A 13357-nucleotide genomic window follows, 5' to 3' on the forward strand; every position below is an offset into this window, starting at 1 on the left:
ACTTCAGTACAAGCATTTTCAGGGGCTTTGCTTCTCATCATACAATTTTCCCGTTCTCTCGCAGATCTCCTGTGTGTACATGTGTGTATGTATGTCTCGGGGTGGGAGAGATCAGAAACTACGTTCTGAAACCTGGGCGAAGCAAAGAAATTCAGAGGCCTAGGAGAGAAAAAAATGCAAGACAAGGAGAAAAGTCGCCTCTCCTGCCGAGAGGGACAGGCCTTACCGTCTTTCAGCAGCTCAGTTTTCATACAGGCGTCCTTCTTAGCCTCTCCCTTGGTCGGAACTGCCTGCTGAAAATAAACAGAAAGCACCATCAAGCCGGATTAACAACCAGGTGGCTGGGCGACCATGCCCAACACTCCTTTTCCAAACTGGCATTACAGCCATAGTTAAAAAGAGTTGAGGTACACAACACACTGCCCAATGTCTGGCAGGCACAGGCCCCTTCAAGCCAATAGACAGCATGGCCATTCTGGGAGGAGGGGCACCAAGACCATGACCCAAGAAAACTGCTGCTGCATCTGTATGCTCAGAGACTGCTTTTTACTTAGGTAATTAGGAACATACTTTCACTGCAGGATTCTGGCCCCACCCTGCCCACATCTGGAGGCCCACAACTCTTCCTAACTTTTTCCAGGATGTTATCTCCAAAAAGACAACAGAATATCTTCACAGGAGCATTCCTACTTGAACTTCGGGCTCCTTGCTAACCTCATTTAAGGCCAACTCCGAGCCTCAGGGACTATAACTGTGGTGACCACGCCACGCCTCCATCACCCTCAACCACCGACCCACTCCATATAGTCATCTCAACAGCCTACAACAGCTTGCACTCCTAACGCCAGTGGGGCCGAGTTCTCCAGTGCGCCAACCACTCCCACTCGTGCCTGGCCTCCAGAAGACCCACTGGGAGCCTTCCTGATGGGCCAATGGCACTATGAAACCAAGTGCCTGGGTCAAAACAGGATCAGCGTGTGCTGCCTTCTCTGACCCCAGACTATCACCCCCACGCTCCTTGGAGCTCATGTGGGGTTACCTGCTGCCTGTGAGCAGAGGACAGATCTCTTGGACTCACCCGTGAACCCCGCAGTATGGAAACCCTTGGGGGATTCCCCAAGAGGGAGAGGCAGGAAGACAGGCCACTTGAAGGCCAGGAGCTTCCAGAAAGCACAGCTTAGCAGTAGTCCATGCTTTAAACTTGTACTGCACGGCAAGAATAAAATTCACCTTAAAAATTACAATCCGCATGTTCAAAATACATTTTCCCTAGTAAATATTTCGCTTTGTGTGGTGAAATGAGGTCCTTTATGTGGCCTTATGCCTTTGTTCTTTGGAAAAACAGCTTGAGAGATTTTCCCCTAAGCCCTGAGGAGTTGCGTTTGCCCTAGTTTTACACCCCAGAGGGTCTGTTACTTTTGTCCAGGTTGATTGATATTTCCTGGGAAGGTGTAAACAACCTGAGGCTTGATGTTTTTTTTTCTGGCCCTGGGCCACAACCTGCCCTGTGATTGGTATGCACCTCCCAGGGATTGGTCAACATACTTACATAAATGAAGTAACTATAGCCTGCCATGTACATGAAGTATCTGTGACCTAGCACAGTTCCTGGCCCTGCTGGGAGGGCCATGCCTTGAAACTGACCGAGAAGTTTGCTTTTATATATATGCAGCCAATCCTAGAGGTTAGAAGACAGGAGCAGAAGGAAGGAAGAAAAGAAGCAGCAGAGAAAGAGGAGGCAAGGAACCTCCTAAAAGAGCTGTAACACGGGTCAAGGGCAACGCTGAAGACAGTGAGAGACCCTGGGGCAGAGCCAGAGCCTCCAACAACAGGACCACATGGGGCCCTGAGGAAGAGTCACTGGTGACAGCAGGAACCTGCTGCTAGGAAGGCGGCTAAGAGAGCCGAACAAAGCTGAGGCACTGGCTAAGAGCTCGGCCAGCTGGCAGCAGGGAGGCCGAAAGCAGAGGCCTGTCCTCAGGGGATCCAGAGGAGCTGAGAGAGCTGTCCCTGCACTGAAGAAGGGAGGGATGTGCTCTCCTTCTCAAGGGAGCCTTCCAGACGTTGCCTGCATGCTTCCTGATCCCGGGTTTCACACCCTGCTGCTTCCTTAATAAACCATTCAACTATGACTATGATCCCTAAGTTCTATGCGGCCAATGCGATTGATTATCCAACCCAGAAGAGAATTAGCCATGGGAGGGGCAGCTGGTGTCAGAATTGGTTAAAACAAAAGGGCTGGAGAGTGGAGGTATGCCTGACTCCACGTCATAGGGATCACCCTTCAGTTGGTCTTCATTTACATTATCCCCCCTGAAGTCAGACGGGTTGTGACAATGCTACTACTACCATTTCACACTTTGGTTTTGGCTTTGGGAAACACACAAACGAAAGGTGACAGGTAAAAACTGACATGTCTGTCAATTTGTTGTACACTGGGGGGCTGCATGTTGCTGTGATGTTGGAAGCTTTGCCACCGGTATTCAGACACGAGCCGGGTCACTCATGGAGGACAGGTTTCAGCTGAGCTTCGAGACTACGGCTAGGAAGAAAGACCCAGCGGTCTACTTCTGAAAAGAATTAGCCAGTGAAAACCTTACAAATAGCAGCAGAACACTGTCTGATATACTGCAGAAAGATGAGCCCCTCAGGTTGGAAGGTACTCAAAAAAAGACTGGGGAAGAGCTACCTCCTCAAAGCAGAGTCGACCATAATGACGTGGGGTTAAGTTTCAGGACATTCATCTGCTGATGTGGCACAACTCAAAAACCAGAAGAAACAGCTGCAAATATCCATTAATAATGGGAAACTGGAATGTACAAAGTATAAATATAGGGGAACTGGAAATTTCTTGTCAAAAATGAAGTGGAACGCATAAACATCAATATTCTAGACGTTAGTGAGCTGAAATGGACTGGTGTTGGCCATTTTGAATCGGACAATCATATGGTCTACTATGCCGGTAATGACAACTTGAAAAGAATGGTATTGCATTCATCATCAAAAAGCACATTTCAAGGTCTATCCTGAAGTACTATGCTGTCAGTTATACAACGTCAAAGCTGGAAACACAGAAGAAGAATCGGTAGTTGGAAAATATGGCCTTGGTGATAGAAACAATGCCAGAGACAGAATGACAGAACATTACAAAACCAACGACTTCTTCATTGCAAATACCTTCTTTCAGCAACATAAACGGCGACTATACACATGGACCTCACCAGATGGAACACACAGAAATCAAATTGACTACATCTGTGGAAAGAGACGATGGAAAAGCTCAATATCATCAGTCAGAACAAGGGCAGGGGCCGACTGTGGAACGGACCGTCAATTGCTCCTATGCAAGTTCAAGCTGAAACTGAAGAAAATCAGAGCAAGTCCACGAGAGCCAAAATATAACCTGGAGTATATCCCACCTGAATTTAGAGACCATCTCAAGAACAGATTTGATGCGCTGAACACTAATGACCACAGACCAGACAAGTTGTGGAATGACATCAAGGACATCATCCATGAAGAAAGCAAGAGGTCACTGAAAAGACACGAAAGAAAGAAAAGACCAAGAAGGATGTCAGAGGAGACTCTGAAACTTGCTCCCGAATGTCGAGCAGCTAAAGCAAATGGAAGAAAATGATGAAGTAAAAGAAGTGAACAGAAGATTTCAAAGGGCAGCTCGAGAAGACAAAATAAAGCATTATAATAACATCTGAAAGAGCTGGAGATAGAAAACCAAAACGGAAGAACACGCTCGGCATTTCTCAAGCTGAAAGAATTGAAGAAAAAATTCAAGCCTCGAGTTGCAATAGTGAAGGATTCTATGGGGAAAATATTAAACGGCGCAGGAACATCAAAAGAAGATGGAAGGAATAGAGAGAGTCATTATACCAAGAAGTATTAGTCAACATTCAACCATTTCAGGAGGTACCATTTGATCAGGAACCAATGGTACTAAAGGAAGAAGTCCAAGGTGCATTGAAGGCACTGGTGAAAAACAAGGCTCCAGGAATTGACGGAATATCAATTGAGATGTTTCAACAAATGGATGAGGCACTGGAGGTGTGCACTCGACTATGCCAAGAAATATGGAAGACAGCTATGTGGCCAACTGACTGGAAGAGATTCATATTTATGTCTATTCCGAAGAAAGATGATCCAACCGAATGCAGAAATTATAGAACAATATCATTGATATCACATGCAAGCAAAATTTTGCTGAAGATCATTCAAAAGCGGCTGCAGCAGTATATCGACAGGGAACTGCCAGAAATTCAGGCTGGTTTCAGAAGAGGACGTGGAACCAGGGATATCATTGCTGATGTCAGATGGATCCTGGCTGAAAGCACAGAATACCAGAAGGATGTTTACCTGTGTTTTATTGACTATGCAAGGACATTCGACTGTGCGGATCATAACAAATTATGGATAACACTGCGAAGAATGGGAATTCCAGAACACTTAATTGTGCTCATGAGGAACCTTTATACAGATGAAGAGGCAGTTGTTTGGACAGAACAAGGGGGCACTGATTGGTTTAAAGTCAGGAAAGGTGTACGTCAGGGTTGTTTTCTTTCAGCATACCTATTCAATCTGTATGCTGAACAAGTAATACGAGAAGCTGGACTATATGAAGAAGAATGGAGCATCAGGATTGGAGGAAAACTCATTAACAACCTGTGTTATGCAGATGACACAACCTTGCATGCTGAAAGTGAAGAGGACTTGAAGCACTTACTGATGAAGATCAAAGACCACAGCCTTCAGTATGGATTACGCCTCAACATAAAGAAAACAAAAATCCTCACAACTGGACCAATGAGCAACATCTTGATAAACGGAGAAAAGATTCAAGTTGTCAAGGATTTCATTTTACTTGGATCCACAATCAACACCCATGGAAGCAGCAGTCAAGAAATCAAAAGACACACTGCACTGGGCAAATGTGCTGCAAAGGACCTCTCTGAAGTGTTCAAAAGCAAAGTTGTCACCTTGAAGACTAGGGTGCGCCTGACCCAAGACATGGTATTTTCAATCACATCATATGCATGTGAAGGCTGGACAGTGAATAAGGAACATGGAAGAAGAACTGACACCTTTGAATTGTGGTGTTGGCAAGGAATGTTGAACATACCATAGACTGACAAAAGAGCAAACAAATCTGTCTTAGAGAAGTACAACCAGAATGCTCCTTAGAAGCAAGGATGGCGAGACTGCATCTTACATACTATGGACCTATTGTCAGGAAGGATCAGTCCCTAGAGAAAGACATACTTGGTAAAGTACAGGGTCAGCACAAAAGAGGAAGACCCTTAACGAGATGCATTGAAACAGTGGCTGCAACAATGGGCTCAAGCATAACGAATGTAAGGATGGTGCAGGACGGGGCAGTGTTTCATTCTGTGCTACGTAAGGTTGCTATGAGTTGGCATCGACTCGACAGCACCTAGCAACAACAGAAACTGTTGGGTTTTTACATTATTTTCCTGTTCAACATGTAGAGTACATTTTACAAAAATATGAATGGCCACTATTGGTCAAATGTGTCGCTGGAAATCAGAGTCAAAGTTAACACCCAGTGTTCTCCAAGTCTGCTTTGCTGAGCTGGAAAAGGCACAGGTAAACAACCAGGAACCCAGCTCCAGACAAAGGGCTCGGGCCAGGCTGAGGTCTAGACCCAGCTGGAAAAGCCCCTGCCCACCTGCCTTGTCCATCTAGGAGTGAGGACACTCCTCCCCAGGCCTCAGGGTACCACCTCACACACCAGCAGACCCAGGCATGAGCCTCATCCCTGGCTGCTACCTCTGGACAATCTGGCCACTTGCTGCCCACCATGGCCCAAACCAGCTCATCATATCCACAGTGACGCACCCACAGCATGACCATGTTATCTCTCTCCCTGTTTAAATACACCAAGATCTAAGGTCTCCTTAGCAAAGTCTGAATGAACAGACAAAATTCTCCTTCCTTTGTCCAATGTCCTAGATAATATGTCTATCAACAAACCAGTGACAATGACAACGACGATGACAATTCTCAGTGTCCTCCGTAGGTGGTCTCCGTTTCCCCACATCTCTGCACATTCACCCAGAGGTAAGAACACACAGCTCCAAATCCTCCATGCCCATCCCTCAGCCATTCCAACAGTGTCCCCTCTTCAACTGCACCATGCAATCACATTTTCCTCAAACTGTTAAACTACAAAAAGGGGCTGCAAAGGGCAGAAGAGTCTGAGAGGAAAACTTAAAAGAAAATATAACAATCATTTCTCAGTGTTTTTCTGTGCATTTTTCCAAAAAGCTCTGCTTCTCTGAAACTACCTAAATTACAGAAAACCCTAACTGTAACTTAGCTTTATTTTACAAAAATCCAAGTATGCAAACCACTTTAAAAATGATTCTCTCTCAAAATATTCATTCTAAGTTACCAGATACAATATAAACGCTCCAAAGGAAACATTTCTAAGCTCAACGATAAGCTTTTAACCATGAAAACTATCATTAATGAATTTATGAAGGTGAAAGTAATATTCTTAAAGTTCCCAAAGACTTAGCTGCTTCCAAATACTTTCACCTTTAACAGAGCAGATGGCGGCACACTGAGGACCCCACTTATGGTCAAGGAGAAGGGGGAAGTGCCCCATGGAACCTCTGTTCCTGGTGGGTCTGCCCCACGTCCCACAGAGATCACCCACTGTGATCCTTAATGTTGTGTGTCAACTTGGCTGGGCCATGATTCTCCGTGGTTCGTCAGTTGTGTAGTTTGGTAGTTATATAACGATGTAATCATCTCCATGATGAGATCTGATATAATACGATCACCTCCATGATGGCATCTGCCGTGAGTAGCCAGTTAGCTGAAAGGGCGTTTCCTTGGGGTGTGGCCTGCATCCAGTATATGTGGACTTTGTGGCAAAGCTCACTTGCTTTTGCTCACTGCTCTGGATCCTGCACTCGGCTCATCAGCATGTGACCTCCAGTTCTCGGGGCTTGGGCCAGCAGCCTGCCATCTGACCTGCTGATCTTGGGTCTGACGGCCCCTGTAGCCACATGAGCCAGGAGAAGCCTCCAGCCTGACCACTTCCTTGAGATAAATCTCTCTCTCTCTCTCCCCCTCCCCGTCCCTTTCTCCTTTTTCCTCTTTTCTCTCTCTTCCTTCTTCTCACCCTCTCTCTATATATACACACTTCACTGGTTTTACTTCTCTAGAGAACCCTGACTAAGACACTCACAAAACACCGTAGTCCTGTGCTGAAAGAGGCTGGGAGACAGGTCGATTCTGAACGTGCGGTCAACTCAGAATGTGTGGTTGGAACTCTGGGCCCTGGGGGCAACATGAGGAAGGAAGGGGAATGCAGCCACAGGCCCAGCTGCCTCTCCTGGCCAGCAGGCAGGAACACGGTGCACCCCAGGAGACCATTTCCTAAGGAAGGTCCCCACCGACACAGGAGCCATTGTACAGAGACGCCCCACAGAGCACTTGGTATCCGGGTGTTTGACACAGGACTCAAGACTTCGAGCAGGAACGTAGAGGAGGATAAGGCCTGAACTACTACAAACAACTACTACACACACTCCTTAAGTTGTAAAAGAAGTCAAAGCCATTGCAGCAAGACTCTTCTATGAACTTCATGGAAGCTCATGGCTACAATCGAGAGCACCACGAGCCAGGTGCGAGAAAAGGAAGATGGAGGAAGACGTCCTCCATGGGCCTGATGTCCTCAGCAAAGTGACCTGGAGACCTCCCATCCTGCCACCTGTCCTAGGGGGCGAGGGTCAGCTTTCCCTGTCCTCTACTGAAGCCGTCAGAGACCTCATGATGGCACGAGGTTAAGAAAGAACAAACTTGGGCTCTGGCTCTGAGAATGCACTGGTCACTGCACCCGTAACGTTCACACATAACTCCTCACCCATCCAGCACTCAGCTGAGCAGAGAGGGCCTCCCTACCAAGGGTGGATGGAGACCTTTTGGTTTTACCAAGACGATGTCCATTTGGACCTGCCATTTGCTCCCGTTTGCTTTAGGGAAGCCTAGATCCGGAGCAGACCACCTCTTTCCTTCTCACTGACAACTGGAACGACACCAATAAAGAACTCTAAACATCAAATGGTTTCTCAGAGATGGGAAGCAGCTTTTTGGTCCCGGAGACTTCAGAGACGTAGGGTGCTATCTGCCTACCCCCTAATTTTAAACTATTTTCCACATAGTAATTTCACTAGGTAATTATCAAAAGGGGTGGGAAAGAAAGAATGAATCCTTTCAATATCTAATGGACCTTCTTTTCCCTCTTTTGTCTTTTTGTTTCTTCCTTTGGAAGAAAAAAGAGTTCCTATATTTGGAAAACACAATTAATATTCAAAGTAGCCCCAGAAATTCCATTTAAGAGATTTCAAAATATCAGAACAGATTCCCTCTCCATGTGCTACTTAACCCTTAATTGGGTCTCTACGAAGCACATACTTTGGACATGTTATCAGGATGGATCAGTCCGTGGAGAAGGACATGACGCTTGGTAAAGTAGAGGGTCAGTGATACAGAGGAAGACTCTCAACGAAATGGGCTGACACAGGGGCTGCAACAATGGGCTCAAGCACAGCGACTATGAGGATGGAGTGGGACCGGGCAGTGTTTTGTTCTGCTGCGAGCACAGCCGGCTCGACGGGTCCCGACAACAACAACTACAAAGCGAAGGACCAAAAGGATGATTTACGTTGAAGAGCACCAGTACCGGTTTTCGATGGACATTAAAAAAACAGCAGAAAACCGGGATGAAACTGAAATTCCTTTGATTACCCAAAATCAAATCTAGCTCAGCGAATCAAAGCAGTCTTTGGGGCCACACCCTGCAGGACAGCTGATGACACAGGCACATGGTGACCTTGACTCTCTGTGCCTCCGTTTCCTCTTCTGTAAAATGGCTGAGCTGGGTCCAACCTCCAGGCTGACAGCAAGGGAGACAGAATGGGATCAGGTTCCCCTCCCCTTCCACTCCTATCAACCATCTCAACCATCACCTGCCACCCACCCCACCTCAGCCCTTGATACTTTCCTGCCAAGCATCCCAGAGAGCCCTTGCAAGGAGTGGCTGCGTCCCATCCCAGGGCCATCAGCACTCGCTCACCACCCTGGCCTCATCTGACCTCCATTTACTCTAACTCAGTGACCCCAAGGGCAGCAAGGTGCCGAGTCACAGCCTCGTGTAGCCCCTAGAAGATAAGCCAAGCTATTTGTGGACACACTGCCCCATCAGGCGATGCCGGGCAATCCCCACACCCCCTCCTGAAACTCTCTCTCTTCGGGCTGCCACTGTGTTTTAGTTTCTTCATACTGAGATCCCCAAAATGGGATTATTTCTGCTCCAACAAGACACGCTCCCAAAACTCTCATCGGTGAGAACACAAGGCTCTCAAAGAGCCAAAGGACGCCCCCATTCCCTGATGGATGCTCTCAGCCCTGCCTTCAACACTACCCTCGACCCTGCGCCCGACCCTGCCTTCAACACTATGCTCGGCCCTGCGCCCAACCCTGCCTTCAACACTACACTCGACCCTGCGCCCAACCCTGCCCTCTACGCTACGCTCAACCCTGTGCCCGACCCTGCCCTTTATGTAATGCTCAACCCTGCGTCCGACCCTGCCTTCAACACTACACTGGACCCTGCCCTCTACACTACACTCAACCCCGTGCCCGACCCTGCCTTTGACACTACACTCGACCCCGCACCCGACCCTGCCCTCTACACTACACTCAACCCTGTACCCAACCCTGCCTTCTACATTACGCCCAACCCTGCGTTCGACCCTGCCTTCTACACTACGCTTGGCCCTGCGCCTGACCTTACCCTCGACCCTCCAGCTCTTCTTCTGCTGGTTTCTCCCTGATCCTTGTCTTCAGGCTTTAGCTCCACCCTTCCACCAAACCTTCAAGTCAAGGTCATCAGTCACCTCCAATTGCTAAATGCGAGAGAGAGTTCATGTCCTTCTCAGGCCCAAGAATGCCCCATATATGTGTGCCCGGCTTCCTGGTGGCCCCTCAGTCTCTGCTGGCCCGTGTCGCCCATCCTCCAAACTTGGACATGTACGGAAGCAGGAACCGCAGAGCTCGGCTCCATCCACAACCACACCCATGCGCTCCAGCACCTCCGTGATCACACTGCCACCTCCCACACCCATGCCCTCAAGCACCTCCACAATCACACTGCCACCTCCCACACCCATGCCCTCAAGCAACTCTGCAATCACACTGCCACCTCCCACACCCATGCCCTCGAGCACCTCTGCAATCATACTGCCACCTCCCACACCCATGCCCTCAAGCACCTCCGCAATCACACTGCCACCTCCCACACCCATGCCCTCGAGCACCTCCGTGATCACACTGCCACCTCTCCTTTACGCCTCCACATGGGACAGCACAGCTTCGCCAGCCCAAGTGCCAGTCCATTGTGCCCCTGCTCCTCAGCCGTGCCTACCTCTGTCCTGGCCCGTTCCCACACACCTCACTGGGTGAATCTGGTTATTTAATTGTGTGCTACCTATCTCCTTACTAGGAGGAGGCACCACCCACCCAGCACCCCTGCTGCTCCCTGCTATCCACCCAGCTCACAATATGAGAACCACAGTAAACTATTTACTTTAACACCTTCATTTTACAAAGAATAGAGGATGAAAAGTCACAGTAACCTGCTCAGGGTCACCTCAGCAGCCAACAGCAGGGCCCCAGCTCCTCCCACGCCAGAGGCTGCTACAGCCTCCACGCCCTCGCACATGACAGGCCTTCAGCTTCCTCAAGAACATGTAATGCAACTGCCAATATATCTGGGCACATCTCTAACATGCTACTATTTGTTCCATCTCTTCTGTGTGACCATTTTTCCCCTTTCTTGACTTCTTGTGAATTAATCAGTATTTTTTATTATTTAATCTTCCATCACCCCATTAATTTGCTAGTTATACATTCTCTTGCTGGCTACCCTAGAGATTACAACATGCATCCTTAATCCTAACATAAATTAGTACTTTGCCTGCTTCTCAGACGAACCTAGAAACTTGAAAGCAGTGGGTGTCATCTGTACAGACTATGATATTAGCCACGGGCCTCCGGAGCCAAGTAACTGTGTTGGGCTGGAGGTGGTACATGATCTGTGTTTTAGTACTTCCTGCCCCTCCCCAAGGGTTATGATTCTGAGGCAGGAAACTGTCCAGATAGCAACCGGGCGGAGCTAAGCTGCCATTTCTCCTCCATCATGGCCCCAGTGCGTCTGCCCCAACCCAATGACATCAGCATCATTACAGGTGCTGTCCACCAATCCTGATGGACCATGCCCCTGAACACACCCTGAAGAAGAGCCCACCCCTATTGTTTCCTCCCCATATAGAAACCCCTGTGCCTGCTGATCAGAGAGCCATCTTGGTGACGCAAGTCCTGGTAACCTCCATTTCTTGGCCAACCAAATCAAGTTTTTCTTAATTTGTTTTTGCCTGACTCGTGCCTCAGTGTCATGCCAAGCGAGACCTGGAGGACCATATTTTGGCGAGCCAGCCAGGAGCTTCACTCCGTGTTCAGGGCGTGCCAGTCCCAACCCAATGAGGACCTTAGCAGCCGGCAATGGAACCACTTGTTCCACCTGGGCCCCTCTTCAGACTTTGGGCAAACATGCTCTGAACCCAACAGCAACTCTGGAAAGAGAGGGAAGATGTGCAATAATCAGGTGAGCTATTTCTGGTGGATTCAAATCCTGTCAGGTCCCTTAAGGTGGTCCATGGTAAACAGGACTAGACCCCTGCCATCTGTTAGGCTAGACCCCTGCCATCTGGTGGGCATCCCTCTGGGTTGAGGGGACGTCCTTTTATCTGAGTGTATCTGGAACCAGTGTTCTTGGTCTGTCTGTCTTCATGCAAAGTGTGCAGGAGTAAGAACAGGGGTAATACTAAAAGCATTCTGGAGTGTTCACCCTTAGGATGTATTTTAAAGAACTGGAATACATTCGGCTATGATCCCACGAAAAAGGAGAAATTAATTTTCTTATGTAATACTACTTGGCCCCAGTATTGTCTAGAGAGCCAAGAAAAGTGGTCAGTGAATGGATCACTGGACCGGGACACCATCCTTCAGCTAGATTTGTATTGCCCAAGAAATGTTAAGTGGAATGAAAAACATTATGTGCGTTACCCAACTGGGGTGCGTGCCCTGGAGCAGTCGAGCCAATAAAATGTACTCCAAATCAGAAAAAGAAAGTTATTAGGAGGTGACACCAATGGCGGGGGGGCGGGGGGAGGAAAAAGCAATGCCGGCAAGCAGGCTGTTCTTTATGGAGTCCCCCAAAAGCAATACATCAAAACTTATATATCATTTTGGCAAGGATTACCTTATGTTTTTAAGCATAGAGCCCAAAGACAGTCATATATATCACAATACAACTGCAAGAAACTCTTTTATTAAACTAAAGATATGCATGTCGAACATATGGACTCTAATCTGTATGTTTGTAACAGGCTGAAAAAACTTACATAAGCATCTCTCAGCTAGTGGAACTGGCCTGCCAAGTCCACTCTGACTGAGATAAGGAGCAAGAAAGAAAAATGCAGACCAAAAGTATCGGGCAGCTTTCCTAGGTGCTGTCTTGCAGGCTTACGTCCACTTCCCAAGAGAACAAAGAAAAGGAGAGAGACAGGGGCTGAGAGAGCTCGCACGCCCCTCGAAAGAGACCAGGGTAACCGACGCAATAAAAAAATGTTTATAGATCACTTAGAGTATCACTACGGCGCTAGTTACGTCAAGCTCTCAATCACCCATTTTGAAACGGAGAAAACATGTCACGAGGTACTAGGGTCACATATAGAAGCCTTCCTGTCATTGCATAATGATCAAGAAACTCAGAAGGCTTGCAAAATCTGTGTACAGAGGAAAAGAAAAAGTCCACCACGCCGCCAGTGCTAGTGGCAGAGGACCCTTTCGAACCCTTGGAGCCGCCAAGGCCTCCTTGACCTTACCCTTCTTTTCCTGCTCCTGCCTCAGCTGCTGCAGTGTCCCCCAGCAGCCTGCATGCAGCTCTCCTCCCAAACCCACTCAGGGAGGGGCAGCTAAGGTGGGAGGGGATGAGCTGGAGAGAGGGGGCAGGGAGCATACTCCTGCCCTCCTTCTCAGCGGCTATCCTTTCCCAGAGCCTTGTGGGGAGGGTAGAGAACCAAACAGGAAAGCAAGGCCATCCAAATGTCCTAGAGATCTTCCCCTGTCATCACCATATACAAGAGAAAGGGCACCCTATCAAGGGACAAATATGGCCCAGGGAGCCACGGAGCCAGGACAGAGGCAACAGGGAGGGCCAGCCTCCAACCAGTATCCCTTCCACCAAACTCCA

General features: G+C 48.2%; 1 protein-coding gene across 6 annotated transcripts in view; it reads right to left on the reverse strand.

Moving 5' to 3' along the window:
- EHMT1 (euchromatic histone lysine methyltransferase 1) overlaps positions 1 to 13357 on the reverse strand; it is a 268050-nt gene that overhangs the window by 153344 nt on the left and 101349 nt on the right. For 5 of the 6 annotated variants that reach the window (XM_049896755.1, XM_049896754.1, XM_049896756.1 and 2 more), the window contains exon 2: positions 227 to 293. In XM_049896755.1, coding sequence (XP_049752712.1) covers positions 227 to 293 — 67 coding nt within the window. The remainder of the gene's footprint in view (positions 1 to 226; positions 294 to 13357) is intronic. The other variant, XM_049896752.1, reaches the window with a different exon arrangement.

This window comes from Elephas maximus, chromosome 9 (assembly GCF_024166365.1).
Source record: "Elephas maximus indicus isolate mEleMax1 chromosome 9, mEleMax1 primary haplotype, whole genome shotgun sequence".
NCBI classification, from domain to species: Eukaryota; Metazoa; Chordata; class Mammalia; order Proboscidea; family Elephantidae; genus Elephas; species Elephas maximus.